Below are 16003 nucleotides of genomic sequence, written 5' to 3' on the forward strand. Positions count from 1 at the left end.
CCACCCCAATGCCAGCCTCCTTCTACAACAGTGGCACCATATAGCATTTGTCCCTTTGTGACTGAGATACCTCACTCAGCATCATGTCCTCCAGGGTCACCCATTTTGAATAATATTGCATGAGTTCCTTGTTTTTCAATGCAGCATAGTATTGAGAATATGTTTTTATTTTTGTACACATCTTTTCCAGAAATCAAGTCAGTAGCAGATGCAAGACTTCATTCATTCCTAAATATTTCAATGTGTTTCTTTTAAGAACAGAGGCATTTTTGGCATGACCACAATGCCATTTTATTAAGAAATTTATCATTGACTTAATATAAGATACAGGGAGCTCTGGTGGCTTGGTTAAATATTTTTTACAAGACTATAATATAAATGTTATGTATTTCCTATTGCATCTTGTTAGAAAGCATGTTATGTCATTTTGTCACATTATTTACGGTGCTGTATTTGAATATCTGGTTAAATTACTAATGGCCATATTAAGTTAGTAATGGCCAGATTTCTCCATTGTAAAGGTTCCTTTTCCCCAAACATTAACTAGTGTTACCTGTGAATGCACTGTTTCCCAATAACCTGTCAAGAAATAGCTTTAGAGTGAGGATCCTGGCAAGGCACGGTATCATTTCACCAACCCTGGGACAGGGTGACCCAAGGAAAAACAGGTAGTCATCCCACCTGTCCTGGGACCATTGAGGACCCTAGACAAAGTGAGTCCTGAGAACCAACCACAGACCTTGCTGTGAGCAGAGCTCTGGGAAGCCAGGCCTCCCCTCCTACAGCCCAGCCAGGTACTCCCTTCTAATGGGTCATGTAGAGGGGGAGAAGGAGTAGGGCCCATATCCCTAAAGACCCCCCTCTCCACATATACATGGATACCCCATTGGCTATTACACGTGTCAAAAGGGAACAGGTCAAAGAAAAGTTGTTGTTTTTAAAAAAAAAACTATCACCACAATGACATGGAAAAAGCATACTGTTTCAGATCCCACAAAAAAACAAAGCAAGATGTCACAAAAATAAAATTTTATCAAAATACCAAGTCAGTGGATCTCCTGGAGGAGGAGAGGCTAATGGAACTTCCTAATGCAGAATTCAAAGAACAATAATCAAGTGTTTTCATTGGATGAAAAAAAAATACAAAGAATTGGAGGAAGCTACATCAAAACCCTAGGGAAACTTAAAAAAGCAGTAGAAGACAAAGCATTCGAAACCCTAGAAGAATAAGAAACAGCGACCTGGAATAGTAAAACTAACATTTCAGAAGCTGTCAACATGTTAGAGGGAGAGAGGAGAAGAATTGAAGAGATGGAACACAGAATTAGTGAAATAGAGTGCTGAGCACTGATCTTCTCGAGAAAGAGCAGAAATGAAAAAAGCAGCAAAATGAAGAAAAGCTAAGAGTAAAACAGTACACTGTCAAGAGGGATAGCATACATGTTGCATTCATAGATAAAAAGACAATTTCAAGTTCTATCCTGAAGTACAATGCTATGAGTGATAGGATATTATCCATAATATAAGGAACTTCTGTTTATACAACTGTTATTCAAATATACACACCAGTAGCTAAAGCCAAAGAGGAGGAAATTGAACATTTTTATCCAATATTGCAGCCTGAAATTGACCAAACTTTCAGTTAAGATGCATTAATGGTAATTGGTGACAGGAATGCAAAAGTTGGAAAACAGTGAAAATAAAAGGATAGTATAAAAGTATGAATTTCCTGACAGAAACGAGGCTGGAAAGAATAAAATCTTGTATGTTGTTGTTGTTGGGTGCTGTCGAGTCATAGATGATCATAGCGATCCTATGAACAAAAGGCCTGAGAACTGTTCATAGAGTTTCCGGAGGCAAGCCATGTCCAACGATTTATTCATCAGAAATAACACAAATTCAAACAACAGAAATGGCAGCTTTAAACATGGACCTCACCAGATGGGTATTAGATTGCATAGGTATTAGATTGACTACGTCTGTGGAAGGAATCATTGGAAAAGTTCATTATGAGCAGTTCAAATCCAGGCCAGGTGCTAACTGTTGAACAGACTGTCGGCTGTACATGTGCAAGTTCAAATTGAGACTGACGAAAATTAAAACAAGTTCATGAGGGGAAAAAAAGATGGTCTTAAATGTTTACCATCTAATTTTAAAAAATAATCTTAAGAATAGTTTTGAAGCATTGAACACCAGAGAATGAAGAAGATAAGATGAGTTGTAGGATGACATCAAGGATATCATCCATGAATAGAGCAAAAGATCACAACAGAGAAAGGAGAAAGAAAGAAAACACCAAAATGGATCTCAGAAGAGACCCTGAGAATTGCACAAGAGCATCGAGAAACCAAACCAAAAAGAAGAGATGATGAAGTAAAAGAGCTAAACAGAAGATGTCAAAGAATATTTGAAGAAGACAAAGCAATCTGTGATAACAGACTATGCAGAGACCTAGAATTGTAGAGTAAGAAGGGAAGAACCCATTCAGCACTTAAGCTGGAAGAACTGAAAACCAAAACTTCAAGTTACAATACTTAGAGATGCTATGGAAAAAAAACTTGAATGATCCAGGGAGCATCAAAAGAAGATGGAAGGAATGCACAGAATCACTGAACCAGAAAGAATTGGCTGGCTCTGAAATATTTCAGGAAGTACTTTGTACTTGAGAATCAGTGGTAATGAAGGAAGACATGTAAGCCACACTGAAAACATTGGCAAAAAAAAGGTCTCAGGCATTGGTGGGATACCAGTTGATATGTTTCAGATAACAGATGCAGCCCTAGATGTGCTCAACAGTCTGTGCCAGGAAACTTGGAGGATAGTTACCTGGCCATATTTGTTCCCATTTCCAAAAAAGATGATTCAACAGAATGTGGAAATTCCAGAACAGTATCATGTGCAAGCAAAATATTTCTGAAGATCTTTCAAAACTGCTAGAACAGTACATAGACAAAGAACTCTCAGAAGTTCAAGTTGGATTTAGAAAGGCTGTGGCACTAGCATTATCATTGCTGATGCCAGATAGATCCTCCTGAAAGCAGAGTATACCAGAAGAATATTTCTTTGTGCTTTAGTTACTATGCAAAGGTATTTAGCTGCGAATCTTAACAAATCATGGCTAATACTGGGAAGAATGGGAATCCCAGAATACTTAATTGTGCTCATGTGAAACCTGTGTTCAGACCAAGAAGCTGTTGTGCAAATAGAACACTTCGTGGTTTAAAGTTAGGAATGGTGTGTGTCTGAATCTGTCCTTTCTCTATACCTATTCAGTCTCTATGCTGAGAAGAAGCTGGACACTGAAAAAGAATGTGGCATCAGGATTGGAGGAAGGCTCATCAGTAACCTTCAGTATGTGACCTTGCCTGCTTAAAGTGACAAAGGCTTGAAACACTTCCTGCAGAAGCCTTCAATATGGATTGCATCTCAAAATCAAGAAAACAAAAAATCTTGCTGCTGCACCAGTAGGCAACATCATGATAAATGAAGTGTGAAATTCTCAGTGAGTTCATTTTACTTGATCTACAGTCAATACACTTATTACTAGCAGTCAGGAGATCAGGAGATGTATTGTACTGGGAAAGTCTGCAGTCAGGGACCTCTCCAAATTAATTGAGCGGTAATGTTAGTTTGAGGGCTGAGGTGTTCCCTTATTAAGGCCATGGTCTTTTCAATCACTTACTGTCCATCTGAAAGACAGTGAATAAGGGTAACAGCAGACTCGATGCCTTTGAACTGTGGTATTGAAGAAGAGTGCTCAGGATCCCAGGGAGTTCCAAAAGAACAAACAGATATGTCATGGAGAAAGTACACTCAGAGTTCTAAGTAACATTCCTGGAGGCAATGATGACGAAGCTTCATCTCACATAATTTGGGCATGTTGCTAGGACAGACTATTCCTTGGAGAGGGATATCATGCTTAGAAAGGTGGAGAGACATTGAAGAAGAGAAAGATTCTCAACCAGATGAAATGACACAGTGAGTGCAGCAATGGGTTTATGTCAGAGATTGTGAGGATGGCACAGGATAAGACAGTTCAGATCTGTTGTTGTTAAGATCACTGTGAGTTATACTCAGCTTGATGGCACTTACCAACAGTCGGAAAAAGGGGAGGAAAGGGCACCAAAAAAATTGTAGAAGAGTTACTTAGAAGTAAATTTTTAGGTATCATTAGAAATGAGAAAGATCCAAGAATTCGAGTGAAACCTAAATAGAATAGACTCCAAAGAAAAACTCCAAGGAATATCATAGCCAAATTCTCCAGAATCAAAGACAAAGAGAACATTCTGAAAGTAACTAGAGAAGAAATGAAGAGTAACCTATAAAGGAGAACAAGTAAGTTGAAACTTAAATGTTTCAGAAAATCATGAGAGCAAGAATACAGTGGAATGGCATATACAAGATGCTGAAAGAAAACAAATGCCAGCTGAGAGTCCTGTATCCAGCAAAACTTTTTATCAAGTATGAGAGACATCAGGACATTCTCAGAACAGCAAAAACTAAGAGAGTTCATGGAAACAAGACAGATATTGCAAGAAATTCTAAAGTCTTTACCAGAGACATGACAGAAGAGTGTATGGATCCGAGTAAAGAGCAACAACACAAGAAAATAACCCATTAAATGACAGCAAGAAAATCTTGTCTTTGCCATTATAATGAATATCAGTGGTTTGAGCATACCAATAAAGAGAAAAAAAAGTAGCAGATTGGGTTAAAAAAATGCCCATAACCAGAACTCATCAATATGCTGTCTAAAAGAGATACATCTGAGAGGTGATAATAAAGACTGACTAAGGTGGTACTGGAGAAGAGTATTGAATGTACCATGGACTGCCGAGAAAACAAACAGATTCATCCTAGAGAGGGTTAAACTAGGCTACTCCTAGTAGCCAACAGGGCTTCCTGAAACGCAGAAGTTGAGATTTGGAACAGTTACTTACCCTCTCTAAAGTACTCAAGAGCAACGGTGTCTCTCTGGAGACTAAGGTGCGCCTGACACAGGCCATGGTCTTTGCAATCACTTGTTATGCATCAGAGAGTTGGACAATGACCAAGGAGGATAGAAGGAGAATGGATGCCTTTGAGCTGTGGTGCTGGAGAAGAGTACTGAATGTACCACAGACTGCCAAGAAAACAAACAGATTCCTCCTAGAGAGGGTTAAATCAGGCTGCTCCTTGGAGGCAAGGATTCTGGGGCTTCGTCTGACATACTTTGGACATGTAAGGAGGGACAGGTCCTTGGAGAGGGACATCATGCTTGGTAGGGTGGAGGGACAGGGCAGGAGGGGAAGACCTTCTATGAGGTGGACTGATTCAGTGACTGGGGTAATCGGGATGGGTGTGTTAGAGGCAGTGCAAATGGCACAGGATAGAGCAGGATTTAGGGCTGTTGTACATAGGGTCGCAATGAGTCGCAAACGACTCGACGGCACATAACAACAACAACAAGTCAGAGGCTTGGGAAAAATAACAAACAAATGGTAATACTCTGGAGAGGTCCCTGACAGCTGATTTCTCCTGGCTGTTGGTACCAAGAGTGTTGATTGTGGAGCCAAGCAAACTAAAACTGTTAACAGTCTCAATCTCTGCACCATTCATAATGATGGTGCCAGTTGGGCCAGTGGTGAGAAAGTTTGTTTTCTTCATATTGAGCTTAAATCCATGTTGAAAGCTGCAGTCCTTGAGCTTCTGCAGCAGGTGCTTCAGGTCCTCCTCAGGATTGTGTAATCTGCATAAAACAGGTTGTTAATGAATTTTTCTCCAATCCTAATGCCACATTCCTCCTCATACGCTCAGTGTCCTTGATGATCTGTTCTGCATACAAATGGAAAAGGTGTGGAGACAGATTACATCCCTGGTGGACACCCTTTCCCATTTTGAACCACGAAGTGTCTCCTTTCTCTGTTCTGATGACTGCCTCTTGGTTCAAGTAGAGGTTTTGCATAAGCACAATCAAATGTTCTGGGATTCCCATTCTTAGAGTCAGCCTGTTTTTTATGATCCACATGGTCAAATGCCTTTGCATAGTCAATGAAACATAGATAGACATTCCTCTGGTACTCTCTGCTTTCTGCCAAGATCCAGTAACATTCCTAGGACCATGGCCTCTTCTAAACCCAGCCTGCACATCTGTCAGTTCTCTGTTGATGTTTTGCTTCAGTTGTTTTTGGATCATTTTCAGCAGTATCTTGCTTGCATGTAATATTAATGATATTGTTAAATAATTTCTGCACTCTGTCTGGTCACCTTTCTTTGAAATGGGAACAAATATAGAACTCTTCCAGTCTTTTGGCCAGGTGGCTGTCCTCAAGATTTTCTTGACACAACTTAGTGAGCACATCCAGGGAAGGGTCTTTTTGTTGAAATATGTCAATTGGTATGTTGTCAACTCCTGGAGCTTTGTGGTTTTTGCCAATTCTTTTAGAGCAACTTGAACTTCCTCCTTCATCACTGCAAAATACATGAAACAAATATTATCAGACTTGAAAAAAGAACACACCACAGTAGTAATAATAGACTTCATTACACCACTCTCAGGGATTGAAAGGACCACTAGAAATCAATAAGATTCAGAAAAATGAAACTATGTAATTAACCAGCTTGATCTCATAGATTTAACTAGGATACCTAACTTTCAAAAAAAGTTAAGTATACGTTCTGCACACGTGCACATGTAACATTCTCCAAATATATACTATTTTAAGTCACAAAACAAGCCTCAGTATATTTAAAAGCACTGAAATACTACCAAGCATTTTCCCAGACCACAGTGCAATAAAATTATAAATCAGCAACAAGAGGATAAAGGGTGACGGGGAAGCACATGCATTTGGAAGCTAAATAACTTCTGTTTGAGTCCTATTGAGTAGTAGAAAAAAAAAGTTACAAATGAGAATGAAAATAAAATTTATCAAAATTCTCTGGGATATGGCAAAAGTAGTACTTAGAGGTCAATTCTTAGCAATAAGCAAACCCATTATAAGGAAGGAAAAATGACTATTTAACCCAACACCTTAAACAAATGGAAGAACAACAGCAAGAAACCTCATAACCTCTTAAAAAAAAGGAAATTATAAAAATAAGAGCAGTAATACATGGAAAAGAAAACAGTAAAACAATTGACCCTATTAAAAAAAGTGTTTTTCAAAAGGGTCAATAAGGTCAACAAACCACTGGCAAACCTAACAAAGGAAAAGAAAGAAAAGATATAAATAATTCAAGTAATGAATGAAATGAGTACCATTACATAAGAACCAACTTAAATAAGAAGGATAATAAATGGAAAACTATGAAAAACTACACACTAACAAATAGGAAACCGTAGAGGAAGAAGACAGATACTTAGAAAATCACAATATACCTAAACTGACACAGACTGAAATAGAACACTTGAACAGATACATCACAAAGGAGAAGTTGAACAGGTCATAAAACTCCCAAGAAAAAAGCCCTGCACCAGATGGCTTTACCAACAAATTTTATCAGACATTCAGAAAAAATGTGGTCACCAATGACACATAAACTATTTCAGAAAATAGAAAAAGAAGGAACACTCCCAGATTCATTCTATGATGTAAAACATAACCCTGATACCAAAACCAGGTAAAGACACAACTAAAAAAGAAAATTATAGGGCAGTGTCTCTCATGAGCATAAATGCAATATTCTTAATAAAATACTAACCAGTAATCCAGTGATAAATCAGAAGACAGATCTATCATGACCAAGTGGAATTTGTTAACAGGTTCAACATTAGAAAAAATAGTAACTATAATCCATCACATCAATAAAACAATGGATAAGAACTACATGATCATTTCAGTTGGTGTAAAAAAACCTTTTGACAAAACTCAACATACTTTCCTGATAAAATCACTCAACAAAATAACAATAGAAAGGTTTTCCTCAATAACTCTGTTGGTTTAGTGTAAGGAACTCTGTCAGCACAAAGGAATGTGACTTTAATCCACCAGCTGCTTCTTGGGAGAAAGATGGGCAGTCTCCTCACAAAACCAACTGTAAATCAATATCCAATATCTTCCTCAATAGAGACAGAAAGTTTAAAGACATCCCTCCTGAGAACAGGAACCACTCTAGGATCCTATCTCTTACTACTCCTGTTCTATATTTTATTGGAAGTCCTGGCCAGAGATGAAAACAAAAGTCATCCACAACAAAGAGGAGGTAAAACAATCTCTGTATGCTGATGATATGATAGTATACTTAGGAAACTCTAAAGATTAGGCAAGAAAACTATTGGACTTGGTTGACCAAAGTAGCAGGATACAAGACCAACATACAAAGGTCAGTCCAATTTCTCTGCAGTAGCAAAGAGAACATAGAAAAGGAATTATGAAAGAAATACCAATTACATTAGCTAAACATAAGAAGAAATACTGAGGGAAAAGAAATCTAACTAGAGACACAAGAGACCTAATGCTTGCTGCAGAAGATCAAGGACTACAGCCTTCAATATGGATTACATCTCAACATCAAGAAAACAAAGGTCTTCACCATTGGACCAACAGACAACTTCATGGAAGGTGGAAAAAGGATTAAAATTTCCAATGATTTAATCTTGCTTGGATCAACAAACAGCAACCTTGAGACCAGCATTTGGCAAGTCCGTTGTCAGAGACCTCCCCAAAATACTGAAGAACAGTGATGTTGGTTTGAAGACTAATGGTGTGCATGATTCAGGCCATGGTCTTGTCAGTCACTTGTTATATATCCAAGATCTGGACATTGAATAACACTGATGGAAGAAGAACCAATGCCTTTGAGTTGTGGTGTTGGAGAATAGTACTGAATATTCCAGGGACTGCCAAAAGAACAAACATAAATGTCTTGGAAAGAGTGAAATCAGAGTACTCCTTGGAGGCAAAAGATGGTGAAGTTTCATCTTCCATACTTTGGGCATGTTACTAAGGATAGGATAGTCCTTGGAAAGGGATGTCATACTTGGAAAGATGGAGGGTCAGCAAAAGAGAGACTCAAATCAGATGGATGAACACAGTGACTACAGCAATGGGCTTGGGTGTGTTAGAGATGATGAGGATGGCACAGGATAGGAAAAGGTGTAGATTTGTTGTTCATAGGGCTTCTGTGAACCCTACTTGACTCAATTGCACCTAATAACAACAGCTATAAGAAACAAAATGAGACTTCGATAAATGGAAGATTACACTTTGCTTCTAGATGGAAGACTAAATATTGTGAAAATGGCAGTTCTACCAAAAGAAATCTACAAGTTCAGTGCAATCCTAGTATAGATGGGATAATATGACAAAACGAAACAAGTAGGAGAATATGGCAAGAACAAAATTGAAAAGACAGTTTCCAATTTTATGTGGAAAGGAAAAAAATTACCAAATAAGTAAAGCACTACTGAAAAAGAAAAACAACATAACACTCCCTAACTTCAGAACAATCAGTACAATCAAGACAGCACACAACACCCATGTTTATCTCTGCTTTGTTCACAGTAGCAAAGAGTTGGAAACAACCTAAGTGCCCATCAGCAAATGAATAGATAGAGAAGCTGATGTATGTTCACACAATGGAATACTAAACTGCATTAAAAAACAAAGAACTCATGAAATATTATTCAAAATGGGTGACCCTGGAGGACATTATGCTGAGTGAAGTACCTCAGTCACAAAAGGACAAATACTACACAGTGCCACTGTTGTAAAACAGGACTGACATTGGGGTTTGGGGGAGACTGAGAAAGATGGGATAAGTTATGTATACTGCAATGAAACAGATGAGGGAGAGAACTGTTTAAAAGGGATATAGGATTAGTATTATTGTCATGATAGGAATCCAGAACGAAGGCTACATAGTGGAGTGGACTTGGGGGGAGGGATTGTATAACAATGAAAAATTTTTCTTCTACTTTTCAAAGAGAAGCGTGAACGGGGTTGGGGGGAGTGGGCAGGGAGAAAAGTGCAATGATGAATAAATGGAAATCCAAAGTCTAAATTTTGTTCAAAATTAATAATAATAATAAAAAAAATTTAAAAAGACAGTCATACTGTATGACTGTGATAGATAAATAGATCAATGGAATAGAATCTAGAACTCAGAAATCAACCCATCTGCCTGTGGTCAACTGATCTTTAACAAGAAGATGAAACCAATTAAGTGGGGAAATAACAGCCTCTTTAACAAATAGTGCGTCTTTAACAAATTATACTGCCAAAATTGAACATCCATCTGCATGCAGGAGACTTAAGCAAGATCTACACTTCACACTATACACAGAAACCAACAAAATGGATCACAGATGTAGGGGCAAACCCAAAAACTATAATGATCATCAGTTGCTGTTGTTGTTGTTGTTATGTGTCGTTGAGTTGCTTGTGACTCATAGCGACCCGATGTGCAACAACCCTACACTCTGCCCTGTCCTGTGCCAATCGCACTGTCTCCGATACGCCCATCCCGATTACCCCAGTCACTGAATCAATCCACCTCATAGGGGGCCTTCCCCTTCTGCGCTGTCCCTCCACCCTACCAAGCATGCTGTCCCTCTCCAAGGACCGGTCCCTCCTTACGACATGTTCAGAGTATGTTAGATGGAGCCTCAGAATCCTTGCCTCAAGGAGCCACCCAGTTTTACCGTTTCCAGGATGAATCTGTTTGTTTTCCTAGCAGTCCATGGTACCCTCAGTACTCTTCTCCAGCACCACAGCTCAAAAGCATCTCTCCTTCTATCCTCCTTAGTCATTGTCCAACTCTGATGCATAACAAGTGATTACAAAGACCATGGCCTGTATCAGACGCACCTTAGTCTCCAGAGAGACACCACTGCTCTTCAGTACTTTGGAGAGGTCCCTAACAGCAGACTTTCCCATGGCAATCATGACATTCATTTCCTGGCTGCTGGTGCCAAGAGTGTTGACTGTGGAGCCAAGCAAACTTAAAGCTCTGAACAATCTCAATCTCTTCACCATCCATCCTGACGCTGCCAGTTGGCCCAGTGGTGAGAATCTTTGTCTTCTTGACATTGAGCCTCAGTCCATATTGGAGGCTGCAGTCCTTGACCCTCTGCAGCAAGCGCTTCAGGTCTTCCTCAGTTTCAACAAGCAGGGTTGTGTCATCTGCATATCACAGATTGTTGATAGATCTCCCACTAACCCTGACCCCACAATTCTCCTCATAGAGCCCAGCCTCCTAGATAATCTGTTCTGCATACAGGTTGAAAAGGTATGGAGACAGGACACATCCCTGGCATACGCCCTTCCCAATTTTGAACCATGCAGTGATTCCTTGCTCTGTTCTGACGACTGCCTCTTGGTCCAAGTATAGGTTTCACATTAGCACAATCAAGTGTTCTGGGATTCCCATTCTTCTCAGAGTCAGCCACAGTTTGTTATGATCCACACAGTCAAATGCCTTTGCATAATCAATGAAACACAGATGGACATTCCTCTGGTATTACCTGCTTTCAGCCAAGATCCATCTAACATTAGCTCCAATATCCCTAGTACCACGACCTCTTCTTAACCCAGCCTGGACTTCTGGCAGTTCTCTGCTGATGTGCTGTTCCACATCATTCCAGTCATTTTTGGATAATCTTCAGTAAAATTTTGCTTGCATGTGAAATCAGTGATATTGTTCTATAGTTTCCACACTCGTCAGAGGGAAAAAAAATAGAAACAAATCTAGAAGCCCTAATCTGTTGCATGAATAGACTTTCTGGCATAAGCAAAAAACCATAACCAGGAAAACTCTTAAAATAGTGAATGCATCCTTCTAAAAGTCAGATTCTTATGTACTAAAAAAAACCCAACTTCAGTAGAGTGAAAAAGAGGCTCAGAGACTGGAGGAAAATATTGGACAATGAAATACTTGATGAGAGACTAATAATTAAAGTTTATAGGATATTCCAGCATATCAACAATAAAAAGACAACCCAATCATGAAAGATATGAACAGATACTTCACCAAAGGAGAAGAGTCAGGTGTCCTACAAACACATGAAAAAATGCTTAAAATCACTTTTAGAAAGATGCAAATAGAAACAATGAGATAACATTTCACCCCATCAACACTAGCAAAATTTAATAGAACAGCAAACAACAAATGCTAGTAAGAATGTGAAGAGATCAGAACTCTCATACACTAATAGTGGGAATGTAAAATGCACTATGGAAGGCAGTCTGGAACATAATCAAAAACTTGAACTTGGAAATACCATTTGACACAGCTATTCCACTCTTGGGAATATACCCCAGAGAAGTCAGAGCTTTGATTGAAACAGGTGTATGCACACCCATGTTTATTATTATTATTCGTGATAGCAAAGGTGTGGAAGCTACCCAAGTACCCATTAACCAATGAATGGATAGCAAAACTGTGGTACATCCACACAGTGAACTAGTATGCAGCATTGAAAAGCATTGAGTTTTCAAAACAATGTACAACATAGATGAATCTGCAAGAAATTACGCTGCGTGAAGTATCTTGAAGGGAAAATACTACATAAGACAACTGTTAAAGGAATAACATTGTTTTCAAGAACAGGTCAATTTGGGGAAAGGGAAGGGAGGGAGGTGGGGTAAATTGTGCAACAATGAATGAATGAAAATAAGTTTTCTGTAACCTTTTGTTAAAATCATAATTTAAAAAAGGAATAGGATGGATACAACATGGGGCAGATAACAGGAAAAGAATGGATAGATAATAAACAGTGCATTGGAATAAGTAAAGGGAAGGACAATCTGAATGGGATGGATGATTAGACATGTATGTGACAGTTAATGTCGGTAGCAGCACAGGTTTTCAAAAATGAAATAGGTGGAGAGATTAGAGAGGGAAATGTGATTAAATGAAAACTTGCCTCTTTGTAAGTCACCAATATTAAAGTAAAAATAAAACCAAGAAAAACAAAAAAGAAGTAGCCTTAACATCCATTCACCATCTGTGCCTGAATCAAGTATTTCACTCACTCACTCACTCACTCACTCACTCATATTTTACTTACTGCCATCAAGTTGTTTGTGACTCATAATGACACTGGTTTCTGAGGGTATACATTTAACTGAAGGAGACTGACCCATCTCTTTAAGCTAAAGAATGAATATGTCCCTTGGAAAGGGAAGTTGCCCTTGACTTAAGCCATAGTGTTTTCAGTTGTTTTATGTGCCTGCAAAAGCTGGACAGTTAGTGAAGAAGATTAAATAATTGGTGTATTTGAATTGTGGTGTTGACAAAGAATATTAAATGTTTCATTGACTATCAGAAGAATGAGAAAATCTGTCTTGTTGTTATTGGTATGTGCTGTCGGGTTGCTTGCAACTCATGGTGACCCTACATACAACAACCTTGAAACCTGCTCTATCCTGAGCCAACTTTATTGTCCATGACATACTGACCCCATTATGCCCATCACTGAGGCAATCCATCTTAATGAGTGTCTTCCTCTCTTGTGCTGTCCCTCCATCCTTCCAATCATTATTTCCCTCTAACCATTGGTTCCTTCTTTGCAACATGTCCAAAGCATGTCAGATGAAGCTTAAGAATCCTTTCCTAAAAGGAGCAGCCTGTTTCGCCCTCTCCAAGATGAACCTGTTTGTTTTCCTAGCAGTCCATGGTATGTTCAATACTCTTCTCCAGCACCACAGCTCAAAGGCATCAATTCTTTTCAATCATCCCTAGTCATTGTCTAGCTTTCTGACTCATAACAAGCAATTGTCAAGACTATGGCCTGGATCAGGCACACTTTAGTTTTCAGACTGATGTCATTGCTCTTAAGTACTTTAAAGAGGTCTTTTGATTTCCTGGCTGCTGGTACCAAGAGTGTTGATTGTGGAGCCAAGCAAACTAAAACTTTAAAAATCTCAGTCTCTTCACCATCTATCATAATGCTGCCAGTTGGCCCAGTGGTGAGAATCTTTGTTTCTTGATGTTGAACTTCAATCAATATTGAAGGCTGTAGTCCTTGACCTTATGCAGCAAGTGTTTCAGGTCCTCCTCAGTTTCAGCAAGTAGGGTTGTGTCATCTGCATAACACAGATTATTGATGAGTCTTCCTCCAATCCTGATGCCACATTCCTCCTAATACAGCCCAGCCTCCTGGATGGTTTGTTCTGCATATAGATTGAAAAGGCATAGAGATAGGACACATCGCTGGCGTACACCCTTCTCAATTTTGAACCATGCAGTGTTTCCTTGTCTTAGAAAAGAAACATTAGAATGTTCTTTGGCCCACCATTGCATCGTTCAATGTTGATTAATTTTATAAAATATAATGAATGGGAATGATAGTATGAAACACAATATATATATGAACTTTGTAAACAAACCACTATAAACTAAGAGTGTATTTATTTTTTTGTTTATTAAAAAGACTGCTTCTTGGAAGTGAAGATTATGAGAGTTCATTGTACATACTGTAGACATACTTGTCCAGTCCCTAGGAAAGGGACATCATGCTTGGCATAATCAAAGGGTCAGTGAAAGTTGGGAGACCCTCAACCTGATGGACTGACACTGTGAGCACACCAGGCACGACAGTGGTTGTTGAGAATGGTGCAGGAACTGAAAGGATTTCATTCTACTAAACTTAGCTCCCTGTGAGTCAGAACTGACTGGATGGCACTTGACAAGACCTTTCTGATGGTGGCAGTCTTTACGGTGTGCTCTTGCTTCAGTTCCAGCTCATGGCGACCCCATTGACAGACTAGGACATACAGGATTTCCTTGGCTACATGTTGTTTGTAGTAACAAACCATACCAATAACTTCCAGAAATATTTGATAAGGGAGAGGGTCGACGAAAGCAAAGGAACCCTCATTGACCTGGAAATGACATAATAGTGATAGTAAACATAGCACAGACCTGGGCAGTGTCTGTTCTGCATCCTTTCACCAAATAACAGGTGACCTGAAAGCAACTAACAACAACATATATCTCCCTTTTCCCCTCTGAAACAGATGGATGATGTAAACCTAATCTAAGCCTTTCTCTTCAATTTTTGTTGTGTACCCTTGATTTGGAACTGGCTCCTACCTGTCCCTCCTGTAGGTTTTCAGAGGCAGTAATCCCAGGAGAATTTATCCATCTTTCTCCAAAAGAATAAAAGATGATCAAAGCATTTAAACTCAGAAAAATTGAATAGCAAAATATTTAATGTTGTCATATATCCCAAGTAAATTAAAAATATGAATCCAGTTTAGCATTTTACTGCTTATCCTAGCTGGATAACAGTATTTACCTGTGTATTTTCTTGATTGTATTTATATTTAGTCACAGATTTTTTTTTTAGGTGTGGTCTCTTTCTTATACATATATTGGATTTAGTTGCATAATTTCTAGACTGCAGGTCAAGTTAGAGTATTAAAGTACAGACTTTGATCCTTTTTCATAAGGTATGAGGGGGCAAGCAAATACTTTCTTATTTAACATAGTAAAGAAAAGACGTGGTTTTTTTTTATTCTCTAAATAATAATTTGGCAAACAATTAATGTTTCATGTAAGATATGTGAATAAGATTCCACTTCAAAGAGAGCTTGATAGTTAAGTTAAAAATTAACTCATCTTCCTTTTTTTAGGTTTCTTATGAAGATGTGGATCGCTTGAAAGGATTGGCAGTTACAGAAAATATAAGGGTCCCTCATTTCCTGCAGGACCATGGCCGATACATGGAACACTTAGAGAAGATCATGGAAGTTAATGAACTAACTGACAGGGAGCTGAAAGATCTTATATATTAGTTTGCATTCTTGCACATATAGCTGAACTATACCTCTGTATATTAGCAAATTAGGTGCAGGTAGCACCAGCATTTTATAAAAGAAGAATGATTTTTAGAAAACTTGAGTTTTCTAAAAAATTGCCTACAGTATTCAGCTGCATTTTTAGGGCTTTGGTATGAAACCTTAAATCATTTCCCTAAAAGGATTCTGTGGGCTGCAAGGGAAGGTTGCTCCTGTTTTCCATCATACTTCATGTTTCAATTTGCTGACTTGACTTGAGGTATCTTTGTTGAATTGAG

At 38.7% G+C, this 16003-nt stretch overlaps 1 protein-coding gene across 1 annotated transcript in view; it reads left to right on the top strand.

The window, feature by feature from the left end:
• The window catches only part of KIAA0895 (KIAA0895 ortholog), an 82907-nt gene extending 67185 nt beyond the window's left edge, over positions 1 to 15722 (top strand). Inside the window, exon 7 of the mRNA XM_006887627.1 lies at positions 15561 to 15722. Within this exon, the coding sequence (XP_006887689.1) occupies positions 15561 to 15722 (162 nt within the window). The remainder of the gene's footprint in view (positions 1 to 15560) is intronic.
• The last annotated feature ends 281 nt before the right edge of the window (positions 15723 to 16003 follow it).

This window comes from Elephantulus edwardii, unplaced genomic scaffold (genome assembly GCF_000299155.1).
Source record: "Elephantulus edwardii isolate Elephantulus edwardi_28Jun2011 unplaced genomic scaffold, EleEdw1.0 scaffold00059, whole genome shotgun sequence".
NCBI classification, from domain to species: domain Eukaryota; kingdom Metazoa; phylum Chordata; class Mammalia; order Macroscelidea; family Macroscelididae; genus Elephantulus; species Elephantulus edwardii.